The sequence below is a fragment of the Haliotis rufescens genome, unplaced genomic scaffold, assembly GCF_023055435.1.
Source record: "Haliotis rufescens isolate VD_foot unplaced genomic scaffold, xgHalRufe1.0.p SCAF_24, whole genome shotgun sequence".
Taxonomy (NCBI): domain Eukaryota; kingdom Metazoa; phylum Mollusca; class Gastropoda; order Lepetellida; family Haliotidae; genus Haliotis; species Haliotis rufescens.
The window spans coordinates 4,765,001-4,780,970 of record NW_025963935.1 but is presented as its reverse complement, the minus strand read 5'-3'; the positions used below and the strand labels follow the sequence as shown (position 1 = coordinate 4,780,970).

Here is a 15,970-nt window from a genome sequence, read left to right as displayed (position 1 = left end):
TCGAACCCGCGATGACATGTCTCTGGCACGCCAACTGGACATTACTCTTGACACCGAATTGCGGCATATCAAGAGCCTGGCCAACCGATGCCCCTATTTTCTTAGGAAAATTAATATAAATAATATCAATAATAACCTACACGTATAATGGATTATCTGTTTGTCGTGAGGGAATGCTGAAGGCCCCGGATGTAACTCCGGGTGGTAATTTACAATAAATGATTGTTTAATGCTTTCACATTACGGTGGGAAGACTGAATGTAGTCACGTGTTCTTGTCTCATGCGTGGATGGAGCTGAACGCTGGTCCGAGTTCTATTTTCAGTTACATAAAGGCATCAGCTTAATGTCCAAGTTTGTTTGTTTCGGTTTGTTTCAACAATATTCCAGCTATATGACGGCGGTCTGTAAATAATCGAGTCTAAACCAGACAATCCAGTGATTGATAGCATGAGCATCGATCCACGCAAATGGGAAACGATGACATGCATCAACCAAGTCAGGGAGCCTGACCACCCGATCTGGTTTGTCGCCTCTTACAACATGCAAAGTCGCCTTTTACGGCAAGCATGGGTTGCTGAAGACCTAGTCTACCCCGGATCTTCACGGGTCGATGTAGGTATGGACTAACATGGGGATCGGTTGGACAATCGGTGTGTTGATCATACCTTAATCCACTGGTTTGACTAACCGACACGACACGAGTGTTTAAAGGCCTTGGCATTACAGCCGTTATATTGCGTAAAACATACATAATTTTAGAAAAGTGGAAAATGATCCATATCTTATCGTTGAGTTCGACCATCTTCTTGTGAAACATATAGAATATCAGACTCAACCATTGTCACATCACTCAACACTTCAGCTACGACGAAACAGTTAGCGTTAAATTTCTCGCATTTTCATGAGAGAAAAAAGACAAACCTGCTGTGTTTAATAATTTCAAAAAAACATTTCATTTGTCCAATGTTATTATCGTGTATGCGTTTTTATTTGTGCATATCTGGCTATATAGAAGTACAAAAACTGGACTTACGAACAATTCCTGATGTGAATGTGTAGGTGGTGGATTTAATTAATATACCAAAAGTGGTTAGTATTTAATTTGAATATAAGAACATGGTCACTCATCTCACACCACCCTCAGTATTCCTGCTTATCAACCCACAATATTAGAGATAGACGGGTTCAAGTTGACTAGTGAATGGACCCTGCGTCTCCAAAACTTGTCCAGCTGGTTTGTGTTATTGGCAAACGTCATACCTATGGAACTCGTGAAGGGTCAGAAAGTGACGGCGTCCTTTGTACTCATACATTTTGCCCCGTCTGTCCAACATGGTGGGAACATCTTCTACCTTGAAGAAGTCAGCCCTTCACAACCATTTCCTGGTGTACCCACAAAACTATCCTACACGATGGGGTCATCTACAGTCTTGTACAAGTACACCCTTCACAACCTCTTCCTGGTGTACCCACAAAACTATCCTACACGATGGGGTCGTCTAGTCTTATACAAGTACACCCTTCATAACTTCCTGGTGTACCCACAAAACTATCCTACACGATGGGGTCATCTAGTCTTGTACAAGTACACCCTTCATAGCCTCCTGGTGTACCCACAAAACTATCCTACACGATGGGGTCATCTACAGTCTTGTTCAAGTACACCCTTCACAACCTCCTGGTGTACCCATAAGCCTATCCTACACGATGGGGTCATCTAGTCATATACAAATACACCCTCCACATCTTGTCCTGGGGTACCCACAAAACTATCCTACACGATGTTGTCATCTACAGCCTTGTACAAGTACACACTTCACAACCTCCTGGTGTACCCACAAAACTATCCTACACGATGGGGTCATGTACAGCCTTGTACAAGTACACCCTTCACAACCTCCTGGTGTACCCTCAAAACTATCCTACACGATGGTGTCATCTACAGCCTTGTACAAGTACACCCTTCACAACCTCCTGGTGTACCCACAAAACTATCCTACACGATGGTGTCATCTACAGCCTTGTACAAGTACACCCTTCACAACCTCCTGGTGTACCCACAAAACTATCCTACACGATGGTGTCATCTACAGCCTTGTACAAGTACACCCTTCACAACCTCCTGGTGTACCCACAAAACTATCCTACACGATGGGGTCATGTACAGCCTTGTACAAGTACACCCTTCACAACCTCCTGGTGTACCCACAAAACTATCCTACACGATGGTGTCATCTACAGCCTTGTACAAGTACACCCTTCACAACCTCCTGGTGTACCCACAAAACTATCCTACACGATGGGGTCATCTAGTCATGTACAAATCCACCCTCCACACCTTGTCCTGGTATACCCATAAGCCTATCCTACACGGTGGGGTCATCTTCTGTCTTGTAGAAGTTCACCCTCCATACCATGTCCCCGGGGATGCTGTCCATCTGGAACCAGGGCAGCCAGCTGCTGAACCGAACCCACGTCCCATAGAAATAAGGGGACTCCTGCTCCAGCTCAGCATCTTCAACAAACATACTGACCATATTCATGGCCCAGTCCTCTGGTCGAGTGTCCGGGAACACCACACTGTGAGATTCGTGAAACAGCACCGTTTGCAGATCCATCCCTGGGAGGGGGTACGAGAACACTGAAGACATTGGTATTTCTGCTATCGCGCTGTAAAAGAAATTTTCAACTTTCTGAGTCTTGCCAACGATTGGGTTAACGAAGTAGTCCAGAACCTTTCCAGTAATAGGATCGTAATACAGGCCGCTGATCTCAACGTGGACCTTGTAAGAATCCACTCCAAGGCCTAAAACTTTCAGCTGAACATGTCCATCGAAGTTAAACAAATGCACAGATCCGTTTCCAGTGATCTCGGAGAACACGCTGCCGTTGAAGTAGACTCTGAAATGCCCACGTTGCAGGGCAGCTCGCACGATGTTGGAGTCCAGGGAGTTGGACTTTGACTCCAGGTTTGACTGTATGTTCACTTGCGGGATGATGATGTCGGGGTCCCCCCTCGCTCGACGTGCGTCAATCGCCTTCTTGAACACATCCCAACTCGTCACCATTTTGTTGGTGAATGTAGTAGGGGCATGCATGTACTGTGGGTAATTGTCTTCCACGTATTTCGCCAGGTCCGGGGCCACGTCGTCAAAGCCGTGGACAAGCTTCCAGAAGGCCTGATGATAGTACAACCACCCGGGAGTGTCCCCCATCTCCATCCAAGGCAAAAACTCTCCTCTTCTGAACCACGAACCCATCATTTTGATCGAGGATGCGTTTGTTGAGGCCAACTCGGTCAGGTTTGTGTAGTACTCAAATAGTTCATCCCCCTGGTAGATTGGCCCCGATGAAAATTTAGGATAATTCTTCGGGTCGAGGACATTTGGAAACTGGATGAAAATATCCTCATTGAAACTGACAAGTTCAGGAGGGATGAGGATGGTTTGTCTGGTACCGCCAAAGTTCTGTTCCGCATCAATGGGATCGTTAGCTACATTGAACACTTCATTGGCTGTCATCGTGAACGGATTCATCCAGACGCTCAGTATCTCAGCAGTGTCAAGGTCGCGGTACACAAACACCTCTCGGGACATTGAATTGAATCCCTTCTCCGTTCTTTTCTTTCTGGCGATGTTGAACCCTTCGAAATAGAAGATCTTCTGCATCGGTTTCCCCGGGAAGCGGACGTATACGGTCCCATTTCCATAACCAACCGTTTCCACATCCGAGTCCAGGGAGGCCGAGGCCCGGATGAGGCTTACAAGATTCGTCTTCTCGTCAAAGATGTCAAAGGTATGAGAGGTTGCGAGACATCCGGCACACAGCAAGGCGAATAGGAGTGACTGTTTGGTCACCATTGTGACTGAGAGACCTGCAAAAGAGAACGTAGAAAACTTCAGAAATACATTATACTCAAGTTCATAAAATATACTTATGGAAATCCTCTCTTTGGGCTGCACCTCTCCTGTTGGTATAGAAACCGTAACCCCAATTGGTTGCGATTCCATGAAGTAATCATCAAGTTATAGGTCGCATAAATGTTGAAGTAAAAGTGAGTGAGTGAGTTGGGTTTAACGCTGCGTTTAACTGTATTCCAGTTATATCGCGGCGTGTCAGCTTAATGTGGGAGGGAAGCCCGAAGTGATGCAGGTCTCAGACGTTTATCACTTCGGTGAAACCCACGAGCACGGGTTTGGTGCTGACAAACCTAGAAACATAATCGGGGGGAACCGGGATTCGAACCCAAAATCATAAGTTTCGGGTGTGCCCAAGGGACGCAACTCTGTACAGTGAATCGCGACGCCTTACACGATTTGGTTAAAATTAGAAAAATTTAAAAGTTCAAAACATTTAAAATTTTATATTTTCTCAGAAGGTCCTCGTATCAAAATCAAGCTTTCCACTTCATCTCTTCTGGGAATGTGGAAACAGTTCTCTAAATTGGGAAAGAATCCATGCTGTAGTTTTCAAGTTATAGGTCACACAAATGTGTAAGTAAACAAATTATAAGTAAAACAATGAATAACAGCTGTATCATCCATAAGTCCAAATATCGAAATCCAAACTTCGCACTGCACCTGTACAGGTGGTTTTGAAAGTGTTCAAATTTGAAAATAATTTATGTAGTAGTTTTCAAGATATTGGTCGCACAACAAAAATCCTCGGAAGGAAGGAAGGACGGAATTCCCTAGTATAACTATATACCCCAGCCATTTTACGTCGGGGGTATAATATACATTGCATGATATGTAGTCAATCGGAGCTGAAGAAGTGCGTTGTAAATCAGAGACTTCTCTGACGGTTCCGTTGTTCAATGCGAACAGCTGGTGACGATAAACGGATGAGTGTTTTCCATAACAAGCGCCAGCACTCCAAGAGCATGATTAGAAGGTTATGTTAAGCAGATCGGCAAGTTGAACTAAATAAACGCAAAAGATGCGCTTTTATTATTGTAATTGGCGGTGAGGTGGCCTGATCTATCGTTGAAATGAATGACGCCGGTCCAATGAAGACAATCTAGTTTGTTTGTTTGTTTGTTGTTTAACGCTGCACTCAGCAATAGTCCAGCTATATGACGGCGGTCTGTAAATAATCGAATGTGGACCAGACAATCCAGTGATTGAAAACATGAGCATCGATCCACGCAACTGGGATACGATGACATGCATCAACCAAGTCAGTGAGCCTGACCACCCGATTCCGTTAGTCTCCTCTTACAACAAGCATAGTCGCCTTTTACAGCAAGAATGGGTTGCTGAAGACATATATATTCTACCCCGGATCTTCACGGGTCGTAATTACGGGAAGAGGTAACCTGATCTGTCCGTGAAATAAATGACTCCTTTCCAATAAAGATTTTCAAGTGGCTACACTACATTCGCATGACATGCCATGGTTGTACGTCCGGATCTCCCAGCAAAACGGATACTTCATGGCTTGAAGTGACGCACTGGCGTTGGCTAGGGACATCAGCTAATTTTCACTTTTTATAAAAAACAGACTTGTTGGGGGGGACTGAATGTTGCATAACCACGATTCTAACCACGATCCCCAACTCGAAGAGTTTCTTGTCTCGCACATCATGGAGGAAATGGGTTTGATGTTCGACAAGCTCTACTTATGTCGAAGTACAATCATGCCAATGAAGTTTTATTGATATCATATTTAACAGCGGTTGTCAAATACGCTGTTGATGTCGTCTCGTGGAGTTGCTAGATTTTATTTTTTATATATTTTCTGCTGATTGATTCAACATACATCTTAAACTTGAAACAAAAGAGAAATCGAAGATTACCTTAACAATACCAAGGCACCCGTACGACTGTCCGATGCTCTGAGGCTGACGTTCCTCCGAATGACTGACACGTTCGCAAAGCAGCTGATTTATTTATATGCAAGAACACGATGGCTGATGAGCCAGACGGTATTCTGGTCATGCCAGAAAATGCGAACATCCTGACGCACACAACCGTACAAAGATAATATCCAAGCTATGGCAAGCGTGGTATCACGATTTTTGTATATATTAACTATAGGGACACAAACATCGTGGAACTATTTTGGATTAAAATACATTTTGCTTTATCTTTCACGCCGCATGCCTAGTTTAGCTTAGTTTCCAAATATGTCTTTTGTTTGTGAAGCGGCCCATAGAAACGTGACGTCGTGACATTACCTTTATGTATTTTTAAAGACTACCTCTCCCTGTGTGTATAACGTCACGTAAGATATGAGAACGAGTCTGATTTGGCGCAGATTGCACCGCATTTCGGTTATTTATATCACAGCGTGTCCGATTGATGTGGGAGGAAAGTACGAAGTGATGCGGGTCTTGGCGTTTACCACTTTAGGACCCACCAGCGCCAATGTGGTGCTGACACCAGAAAACATAATCGGGCCCAACCGTGATTCACAGAATTTTGGCATCGCCATGGGACACATCTCTGCCCATCACCGCACAGAACGCCCTTACAACCCTTGTCCCTGTTTCTTCGGAAAATGAGTGAGTATGGTTTCACGCCGCTTTTAGCAATATGCCAGCAATATCACGGCCGGGGACGCCATAAATGGGCTTCACAAATCGTACCCATGTCGGGAATCGAACTCGGGTCTTCGGCGTGACGAGCGAAGCTTTAACCACTTGGCTACCCGACCCCCACGTTAGGTGTATGAACATTATTAATATGTATAATACTGGTGGAACTCATTATGTGCTCTTCGTTGATTAATGTTGAAGTTCACAGACTTAAGTCCGGTATGGTTAATCAAACACAGTAACTACGATTATAACGAACTCAAAGGAACCACACATTTTAATCGTTATAACCGAAGTTCGTACAACATATATACATCAAAAGGACGGGACACCCGTGAAGATTCCGGGGTAGAATAGGTCTTCAGCAACCCATGCTTGCCGTAAAAGGCGACTATGTTTGTCGTAAAAGGCGACTAACGGGATCAGGTGGTCAGGCTCGCTGACTTGGTTGATGCAAGTCATCGATCCAAATTGCGTGGATCGATGCTCATGTTTTCAATCACTGGATTGTCTGGTCCACACTCGATTATTTACAGACCGCCGTCATAGAGCTGGTAGATTGCTGAGTGCGGCGTTAAACAACAAACTAACCAACCAACCAAAAGGACGGGACCAAGAAATAGTTCGTTATATCCGTCAGTTCGTTATAAACGCGTTCGTTATATCCGTAGTTTACTGTAAAGTTATTCTTAAATTCTTACATAACGTTCTCGTTACACAAGGGTCACAGCTAAATATTCAAGAAAAGACCAAAGTCTCAGACGTTTATTTCCAATATGCGTTTATCTGATGACATTCATGCACAAGGACATGTACTAAAGCACCACCAACCATAATTAGGGCGAATCTGAATCCTTACCCTCGATCATTGGAGTCTGGCACGACCAAGGGCCGCAACTCTAATCAAACTTACTCGATCAATAAAATAAAGCTTATCTATTCATGATCTGCTTCGGGACATAATGTGAGTTCGTACGCTCTCGAGTGTGACGGGGTTGCACATCTGATAACTTATCATCTGTACGCGAGAATAAATGCACACAGACACATATTCATTTCGTGGAACTATTCATCTTATAAATATTTAAATGTAGATACACTGCCCATGCATTTTTTAAGTTGTGCTGGTACCAATAGATGTGCGTTTTTGGGCGTTGTGAAATATGAAATCAATTTAAGAACGTGTTGAAAAAAGGGATCATTTTTATTTCATGTAATGCTGTTTAGACATCGATTTGTATTAAAAAATTTTAAGATGCTTCGCTAAAACATCAAAGGCGCCGACTGTACTGTATCCTGCGATAAAGTACATTTTTTTGTGTGACGTAATAATGGGCTGACGTCACGACGCTGTTCAAAGTACCACCTCCGTGATCTAATGTATCCATGGTAGCATCGATCTTTCATAAAGTCATTAAAGATAGTGCATCCAAATCGGTTATCGGCGAAATAGTTTTTAAAACTCGTAGAATATTTGAATGATTTGGTTTGCTTTATTTGTTGTTTAACGCCGCACTCAGCAATATTCCAGCCCTGTAAATAATTGACTCTGGACCAGACAATTCAGTGACTGACAAAAATAGCATCGATCCACGCAATTGGGATCGATGACATGTATCAACCAAGTCAGGGAGCCTGACCACCCGATCCCAGTAGTCGCCTTTAAGACAAGTATAGTCGCCTTTTACGACAAGTATAGTCACCTTTTAAGGCAAGCATGGGTTGCTGAAGACCTATTCTACCACGGATCTTCACGGGTCATGTGGCCTATTAAAATAATAAACTCCCCATTTTAGTTGTGTTATATTATGTTGATAATGTAAATATATGTCCTAACGCAAGAGTACGTTCAGTTCAGATTTGATTTTAAACCCTTCTCCAATAAATTGATTAGTTTTAAATTCGGCATCTTAGACTTCCACTGCAAGTAATTATCAAGTAATAGGTCCAATAAATGTTGAAGTAAAAGTGAGTATGTGAGTTGGTTTTAACGCCACGTTTAACGGTATTCCAGTTATATCACGGCGTGTCAGCTAAATATGGGAGGCAAGCCCGAAGCCCGTTTACCACTTCGGTGAAACCCACGAGCACGGGTATGGTGCTGACAAACCTAGAAACATAATAGGGGCGAACCGGGATTCGAACCCACAATCATAGGTTTCTGGCGTGCCCAAGGGACGTGACTCTGCACAGCGAATCGCGGCGCCTTAGACGACTGGGCCACCCGTGCCCCGCCACTGCAAGAGCATCACGGATCTTAAAAGATGCAACATTTGTCACGAAATCTACTGAACTGAACTATTATTATACTTCACAGCACTCGGAAGCGGGTATAGAGCGTCCAAGTGCTTTGACGTACATTAGTTCAAAGCAAAACTATACTTTATTACACTACACATGGGGTTAGAGCGAACGTTACATCTTAATCATAGGCAAAATATTTTGTTTATTAATTTTCGGGAATAAATTATTTTTTTTATGAAAGCCTGTTCAATAGTGACTCCGATACGACCAGTTCTTGTCTTACCTCCTTAATGCCGAGTGCAAGGCATGATAACAACAAGTACCATATTTTAACTTCTTTCGGTATGACGCAACCTAGAATCGAAGCAACGACCTTCCACTCTACCCATGATGGACGAAAGAGCGGCGTGACGCAGGTGCTTTACATCACACATTACCCACGATCATAAGCGGGGAGAGTTCAAACCCACAATCAGCGGATCCTGTACCGCACAGCCACCGAACGCTAGCGAATATCAGTGGTTATATGATACTAAACTGTCCGGTGAAGTCTTCAGCAACCCATGCTTGTCTCAACAGGCAACTTTGCTTGTCGTAAATGCGACAAACGGGATCGGGGGTCAGGCTCGCTGGCGTCGTTGACGCATGTTATCGCATCCAGTGGCTCAGATCGATACTCGTAATGCTCATCACGAGATTGTCTGGTCCAGTCTCCATTATTTACAGACCGCTGTCATTTAGCTGGAATGTGCGGCGATAAACACCAAAACAAACAGACACTGATACTAAGTTTAATTTTCAAATTTAATACATGTCAGTTGGGATGGTATTAAGTTGTTGAAAGGGAAACAAGATTCATTAGGTTTCACAGTTGGGGGCAGGGTTGGCCTATACGTCGGAGGCGCTGTCACGGGTCGACATTCCTTTTGTGAACGAAACTCACTTGCAAAGGTGAGCGAGTGAGTATGGTTTTACGCCGCATTTAGCAATAATCCAGCAATATCACGGCGGGGAACACCAGAAATGGGCTTCACACAATGTGCCCATGTCGGGAATCGAACCCGGGTCTTCGGCGCGACGAGCGAACGCTTAAACCACTAGGCTACCCGACCGTCCCCAAACAAGTAGTACCATCTCACAAACTTCACTAAAAACTTAAAATATTTACGGTTTAACCAAGCTGTTCTTAACTTCAAAGAGATTGCCAGTGTCTACGTTGGTTCGTTGGTTTGTTGTGTAACGCCGCACTCAGCAATATCCAGCTATATGACGGCGGTCTGTAAATAATCGAGTCTGGACAAGACAATCCAGTGATTGACATCATGAGCATCGATCCACGCAGCTTGGATCGATGACATGCATCAACCAAGTCAGCGAGCCTGACCACCCGATCCCATTAGTCGCCTTTTACGACAAGCATAGTCACCTTTTACGGCAAGCATGGGTTGCTGAAGACCTATTCTACTCCGGAATCTTCACGGGTCGCCAGTGTCTAGGTCGTATCATTGTGAGTAAAGGGGTGTGTGGCAGTAAAAAAATGTTACACCGTCTGACAACTGGGTGTCTGACAAAAGGGAGGACCTCCATCACTTCGGGCTTTCCTCCCACATGAAGCTGACACGCCGTGATATAACAGGAACACGTTAACGGCGTTAAGCCCAACTCAATCACTCACTGACTCACTCACTCACTGACTCACTCTTTGAACAATCACGGCCAACTAATACGTCAACTTATTTCTTATAAAACTTTCAAAACCAATTTGTAGCAGGTGTGCCTCATATTTCCTTAAAAGAACTCCGGGTATCCTTCCAAGGGTCGGAGCCTTTCATACCCTGTTCCAGTGAGTGAGTGAGTATAGTTTTACGCCGCTTTTCGCAATATTCCAGCAATATCACGGCGGGGACCACTAGAAATAGGATTCACACATTGTACCAATGTGGCGAATCGAACCCGGGTCTTCGGCGTGACGAGCGAACGCTTTAACCGCTACCCCACCGCCCCTCTTGTGAGCGACTGAGTTTCCACAATACACGTTCATGCTCGCGTGCACAGAAGGATGAATATTCACGGGAAATGGTCACTCAATTACAAGTGTTAGTTCTTGGACGGAACTACGAGTGTACCACAAGACTATTCGACATGGAGGTTACGCATTCGCAAAGACGTCTTACCTTCCTCGACTGCCGACACCAACTGCACTGCCACGTGATGTCGACGTGTCTCTATTAAAAACTCGTCCGTGTCACACGTGCAAAACATGAAAGAGGACGTCATGTTATATGTGATGTTACGTGGACTGAAATTTGATCCAGAGATTATTGGTCGTTGTTGAATTTTATACTCGTGTACATTCGATATTGCGAGGGCGTTACTCGATATGCGAAACGTCCTCGGAATATATCGCGATGACGTCTGGTCGTGATCATTAGTCACCACTCGCCCCTTTCCGTAACCTGCAAGAAGACTCGTCCCCCTATCGATGAATGTTATGTGCGAAAATACGACAAACCAATCAGAATGCGAGTATGATTTCAAGTTCTTCGTCAAAGAATCCCTCAGAAATAATTTTTGATTTTACATATGTCTTGCCTCTAAAACATACCAAAGACACAATTAAATGTGTTTAATCATACTCTATAATTCTGCACGTCCTGGTGTGCTTTAAATTGCATCTGACATATGTATATAATATATGGGGAAAATGTGTGAACCATAACACAACGAGTTGACAATTGTTTTAGGTATGCCCGTTTGCGCCAAGACGGAACCCGGTCGCAAAAATGGCCACGAGAGGGGCACGAGTCGCTATTCGGCTTGTCCCGGAACAACACGAGTTGGTCACGAATGCGGACGTGATGTCATTTAAGAAGACTAAATGTCGAGCCATGTAACTCTGTATTTGGCTCACAGCCAACAATCATACGAAAGCAGGCCGACATCGTGACTCGTGAAAACCGTGCCTTCCGCAGGTGAATCACGGGTCAGACCACCACAGTATTAGGGCCATGTTAACAATGCTCATATCAAATACACTGAAAGGCAAAAGAAACGTCATGTGGATGTATCATATAAATATCTTTATTTTCAAATGCTTATATATGTAAGTAAAGACATGGGAGAAAGTCAGTGTTTGACCCACATGAAATTAACAGTCGGGGGAATGTTTTTGCGAATTGTGAATTTGGGGAGGCACCAGAAGACATCACAGCTGGGGGGTTCAAAATCAGTATCTGGTGTGGCCACCACGGGCGTTGACTACAGTCACACATCTCCTGTACATGGAGTGGACTAGCCTGTTGATGAAGGCCATTTGGATATGGGCCGATATCCTCAGGAACGCTACACGCAGTTCTACTGCAGTTGTCGGCCTTGGGCGTACGTCGTTGAGTCGGCGTTGGATCTCATCCCACAAGTGTTCAATGGGATTCAAATCCGGACTGAGGGCAGGCCAAGGCATGATTTGGATGTTGTGCTGCTTGAGGAAGTCCCTGGTGACTATGGCAGTGTGGGGACGGGCGTTGTCTTGCTGAAAGGTGTGGTTTTGATGACGGGCAAAAAAAGGCACGATATGGGGTCTGAGGACTTGGTCAATGTAGCGGAGAGCTGTGATGCCATTACCCCTGCCTGGATCAATATTCTGACAGACCACAGGTCCCACTCTCTGGTTTAGTCTGATTCCACCCCAAACCATGATGCTTTGGCCGCCCCACGGGCCTCGTTCCATAACACAAGCATCAGCATAACGTTCGCCCCTCCTTCGCCAGATCCTGACTCTGCCATCCACCGTTGAAACACAGTAGCGACTTTCATCAGTGAAGATGATTCTTCTCCATTGCTGTTGACGTCATTTCGATGTTGCCTGGCCCATTGCAGTCGGGCCTGTCGGTGACGATCTCTCAGGATGACATGGGTACACGAGCAGAACGGTGGCACTAGATGTTGTTGGCAGTTAGGCGACGTCGGACTGTACGATCACTGATGGCACGCAGGTGGTTGCCAATGGTTTGCCGAGCTGTTTCAGTGGCCATTCGGAATCGGTTCTGCAGATGTTGGCGCATCATGACCCGATCTTGTCTGGGAGTAGTGACGCGGTCGGTCGTCGGTGGTGTTCCTGGTGTTATGGCCATGTTGCAAACGAAATATCGTTCTGACGTTGACATTGAATGCATTTGCAACGACCTGTGCACTCTGGCCTGCTTGCAGTCTTCCGATCGCTTGTTGTCTTTCATTTCCTGATAAGCTTGGCATGGCTGATGAATCGAAATAACGAAAGCCAGCTTAACAGTTTTGGGTGTCTTTTATAACCATACCATCCACGACATGCACGTGCATCATGTTTCTGACAAGACTTTTCCGCAACTGAGTCCCATTGTACTTTTGTAGGCTGCGTTTGGGCAAAACACTCTATTTTAAACTCAATTGTTAAATGTACTTTAAGGCAACACAAAGAAGCAGTAGAACGATAAATGAGTTTATTGACCACAGAACATGTAACTGCCAGTGTCTGTTAAGTTTTATCAGTATTTTCAGAAGTGACGTTTCTTTTGCCTTTCAGTGTCATCATGATCACGGGACGAAATAGGCTGTTGAAATTGTAAATGGATTATAATACCCTGGTGTGGCACATTTTGTTGTTCAACTACGTATAACGGCCATAAAATGTCCTAGTCTCGTGATGGGATTCGAACCGGGGACCTTCTAATCCGAGGTCGGACGCCTTGCCCACATAACCAAAGAGGTTAACCCGGTAAGCAAGCTGACAAGGTAAGGATGCCATCTGTGGGATGACTCCACGTAATGCGACATCCATACATGCTACAATATTCCAGCTATATGACGGCGGTCTATAAATAATCGCATCTGGACCAGACAATCCAGTGATTGACATCATAAGCGTCGATCTACGCATTTTGGGATACGAAGACATGCATTAACCAAGTCAGCAAGCCTCACCGCCCCCCGATCCCGTTAGGCGCCCCTTACGGTACATTTGTAAACAAGTTGTACTTTAACCGTCGTCAATTTCAGTGTAATTCATAATTATATTATCTGAAATGTGTGCTGTGTACACAGTCTAAGGCCCGGCTCACACAGTGCCGATGTTCTCTCCCGTTTGAGATCAGACAGCGCTACGACACGAAAAGTGAAAAAGTCGGATTACTGTTCTCAATCACCTGGATCATTGTCCTGTCATTGTCTGAACGCAGTCGTATACGTTCGTAACAGGGTTTTACGGATCGTGAAAGGTCGGCGAAGCACTCCCGACAGTATGGTGCGTCCCGTAACATTCACTCAGCCGATTTTGTTTTGTGACAATCGTGACTATGTCGTGACAGATTCTGCTGCATCGGATCAAAATCGTAACAATGTCCTGTGTTGTCTGGACGGTGTCCTGTGGATCGGGATGCTGTCGTGATGAACGGGCATGAATTGTTCATTGCCGTTTCTTGTCGATAAAGTCCAGATTGCGTCCAGATCTTGGCGAATGCGAACCGTCTTTGTTGGCTCCCTGTCCGGTCACTGATCTCTGTCGGATCGCATTAGGGAGAATCGGGACGCTGTCGGGACAGATTCGGTCGTTTTTTACCATGCGGAAGATACAAATCGGTTAAGGTTCGGATTGACAACGGGAGAATGGGGACGAATTCGCCTAGAACGGCTGAATCGGGACGCTTCCTGAACAATATCTGATTGTTTGTGAATTTCCCGCCACGAATCACAGGATCTTGATCAGACTTTTGACAAATTTTAATCAGGAATGGCCCTATCGAGGACTGCAGTAAAAATCCCGAATGTGTGACTGAGCCCTTATGACTTAATTATATATAATATTGAGTGAATGCTGTTTTACGCCGTAAGCTAGATGTAAATAATGAAATCATGTCTCGATCAGTTTGGACCAATTCTCATGTTGTTTCATCATTTCATCATGTTTGATAAGCTGTCGTTCTGGTATCGAACGTATAAAATTCTAATTCCTATATAAATCGAAAGCCATTGTCGTGTGCATTAAGGCATAGGCAATCGACAGATCGATGTTTTCATACGCAATGTGTTTGTGTGAAAATTAGTGTTAATTTTGAAGTATTGTATATAATTCCATACGTCATTTTGATCTTATCGACCAGAATCAAGCATCGTTTCATAAACACTTCTTTTTTTATACATTTGTTTATTGTTTGTTTATTTGTTTTTTAACATCGCACTCAGCGATATTCCAGCTATATGACGGCGGTCTGTAAATAATCGAGTCTGGACCGGACAATCCAGTGTTCGACATCACGAGCATTGATCCAGGCAATTGTGATACGATGACATGCATCAACCAAGTCAGCGAGCCTGACCACCCGATCCCGTTTGTCATTTCATGCTTGCCGTAAAAGGCGACTATGCTTGTCGTAACAGGCGACTAACGGGATCGGGTGGTCAGACTCGCTGACTTGGCTGATGCATGTCATCGATCCGTGATATAAATCACTGGATTGTCTGGTCCAGACTTGATTATTTACAGACCGCCGTCATATAGCTGGAATATTGCTCAGTGCGGCGTTAAACAACAAACAAATCTTACGACGAGCATAGTCGCCTTTTACGGGAAGCATGGGTTGCTGAAGACCTGTTCTCCCCCGGATCTTCACAGGGCTCTTTTTACATAAATAGTGTGAGTGGCTGGCGCTACCTGCAGGCCAGGACATGCTTACCCTTAACGCGAACACTGTGTGTCATCACTCATTTTTAGTGATCCATTCATATTATTTTCACCGGTTTTTTTTGCCTAATACGTCCAATGGAATCTGTTTCGTCGGATAATCGAGACTGGTACATCTCTCGCGTTGCGTTGCGTTAAAATGTCTTAATTGAAGGTATGTCACCATATTGGTCTCAGTGTCTCTAATGTCGGTCAGTAGCACGCCGATCGTGACCTCTTTAGCGAGCATTGACACACGGCACCACAACATCTGACCTCCACCCCGCCGGGGGTTGAGAAGGGTCCAGATTAACTGTGTTGGTGACACGCGTACGTCTGCTGTTTTCACAGGACACACGTGGAGCTTCACTTGACGCGTGCTGTCAGTGCGATGTTTTGTTTGTTTGTTGTCAGTATGTTGTAAATACATTGAATGGCTTGTCTAAATGACATACACTTAGTTTACACACTTTACTATACGTAATTGTCAAGGCT

The 15,970-nt window shown here is 44.6% G+C and overlaps 1 protein-coding gene across 3 annotated transcripts in view; it reads right to left on the bottom strand.

The window, feature by feature from the left end:
- Positions 1-957: 957 nt before the first annotated feature.
- The window catches only part of LOC124123162, a 17,884-nt gene continuing 2,871 nt past the window's right edge, over positions 958-15,970 (bottom strand). The window contains exons 1-2 of one of the 3 annotated variants that reach the window (XM_046486431.2): positions 10,959-11,239; positions 958-3,876 (exon numbers count right to left, since the gene is read on the bottom strand). In XM_046486431.2, the coding sequence (XP_046342387.1) occupies positions 2,369-3,876; positions 10,959-11,061 (1,611 nt within the window). In that variant the 5' untranslated portion in view covers positions 11,062-11,239 and the 3' untranslated portion in view covers positions 958-2,368. Of the gene's footprint in view, positions 3,877-5,799; positions 5,953-10,958; positions 11,240-15,970 lie in introns of those variants that run through there. The other 2 variants (XM_046486432.2, XM_046486433.2) reach the window with 2 other exon arrangements.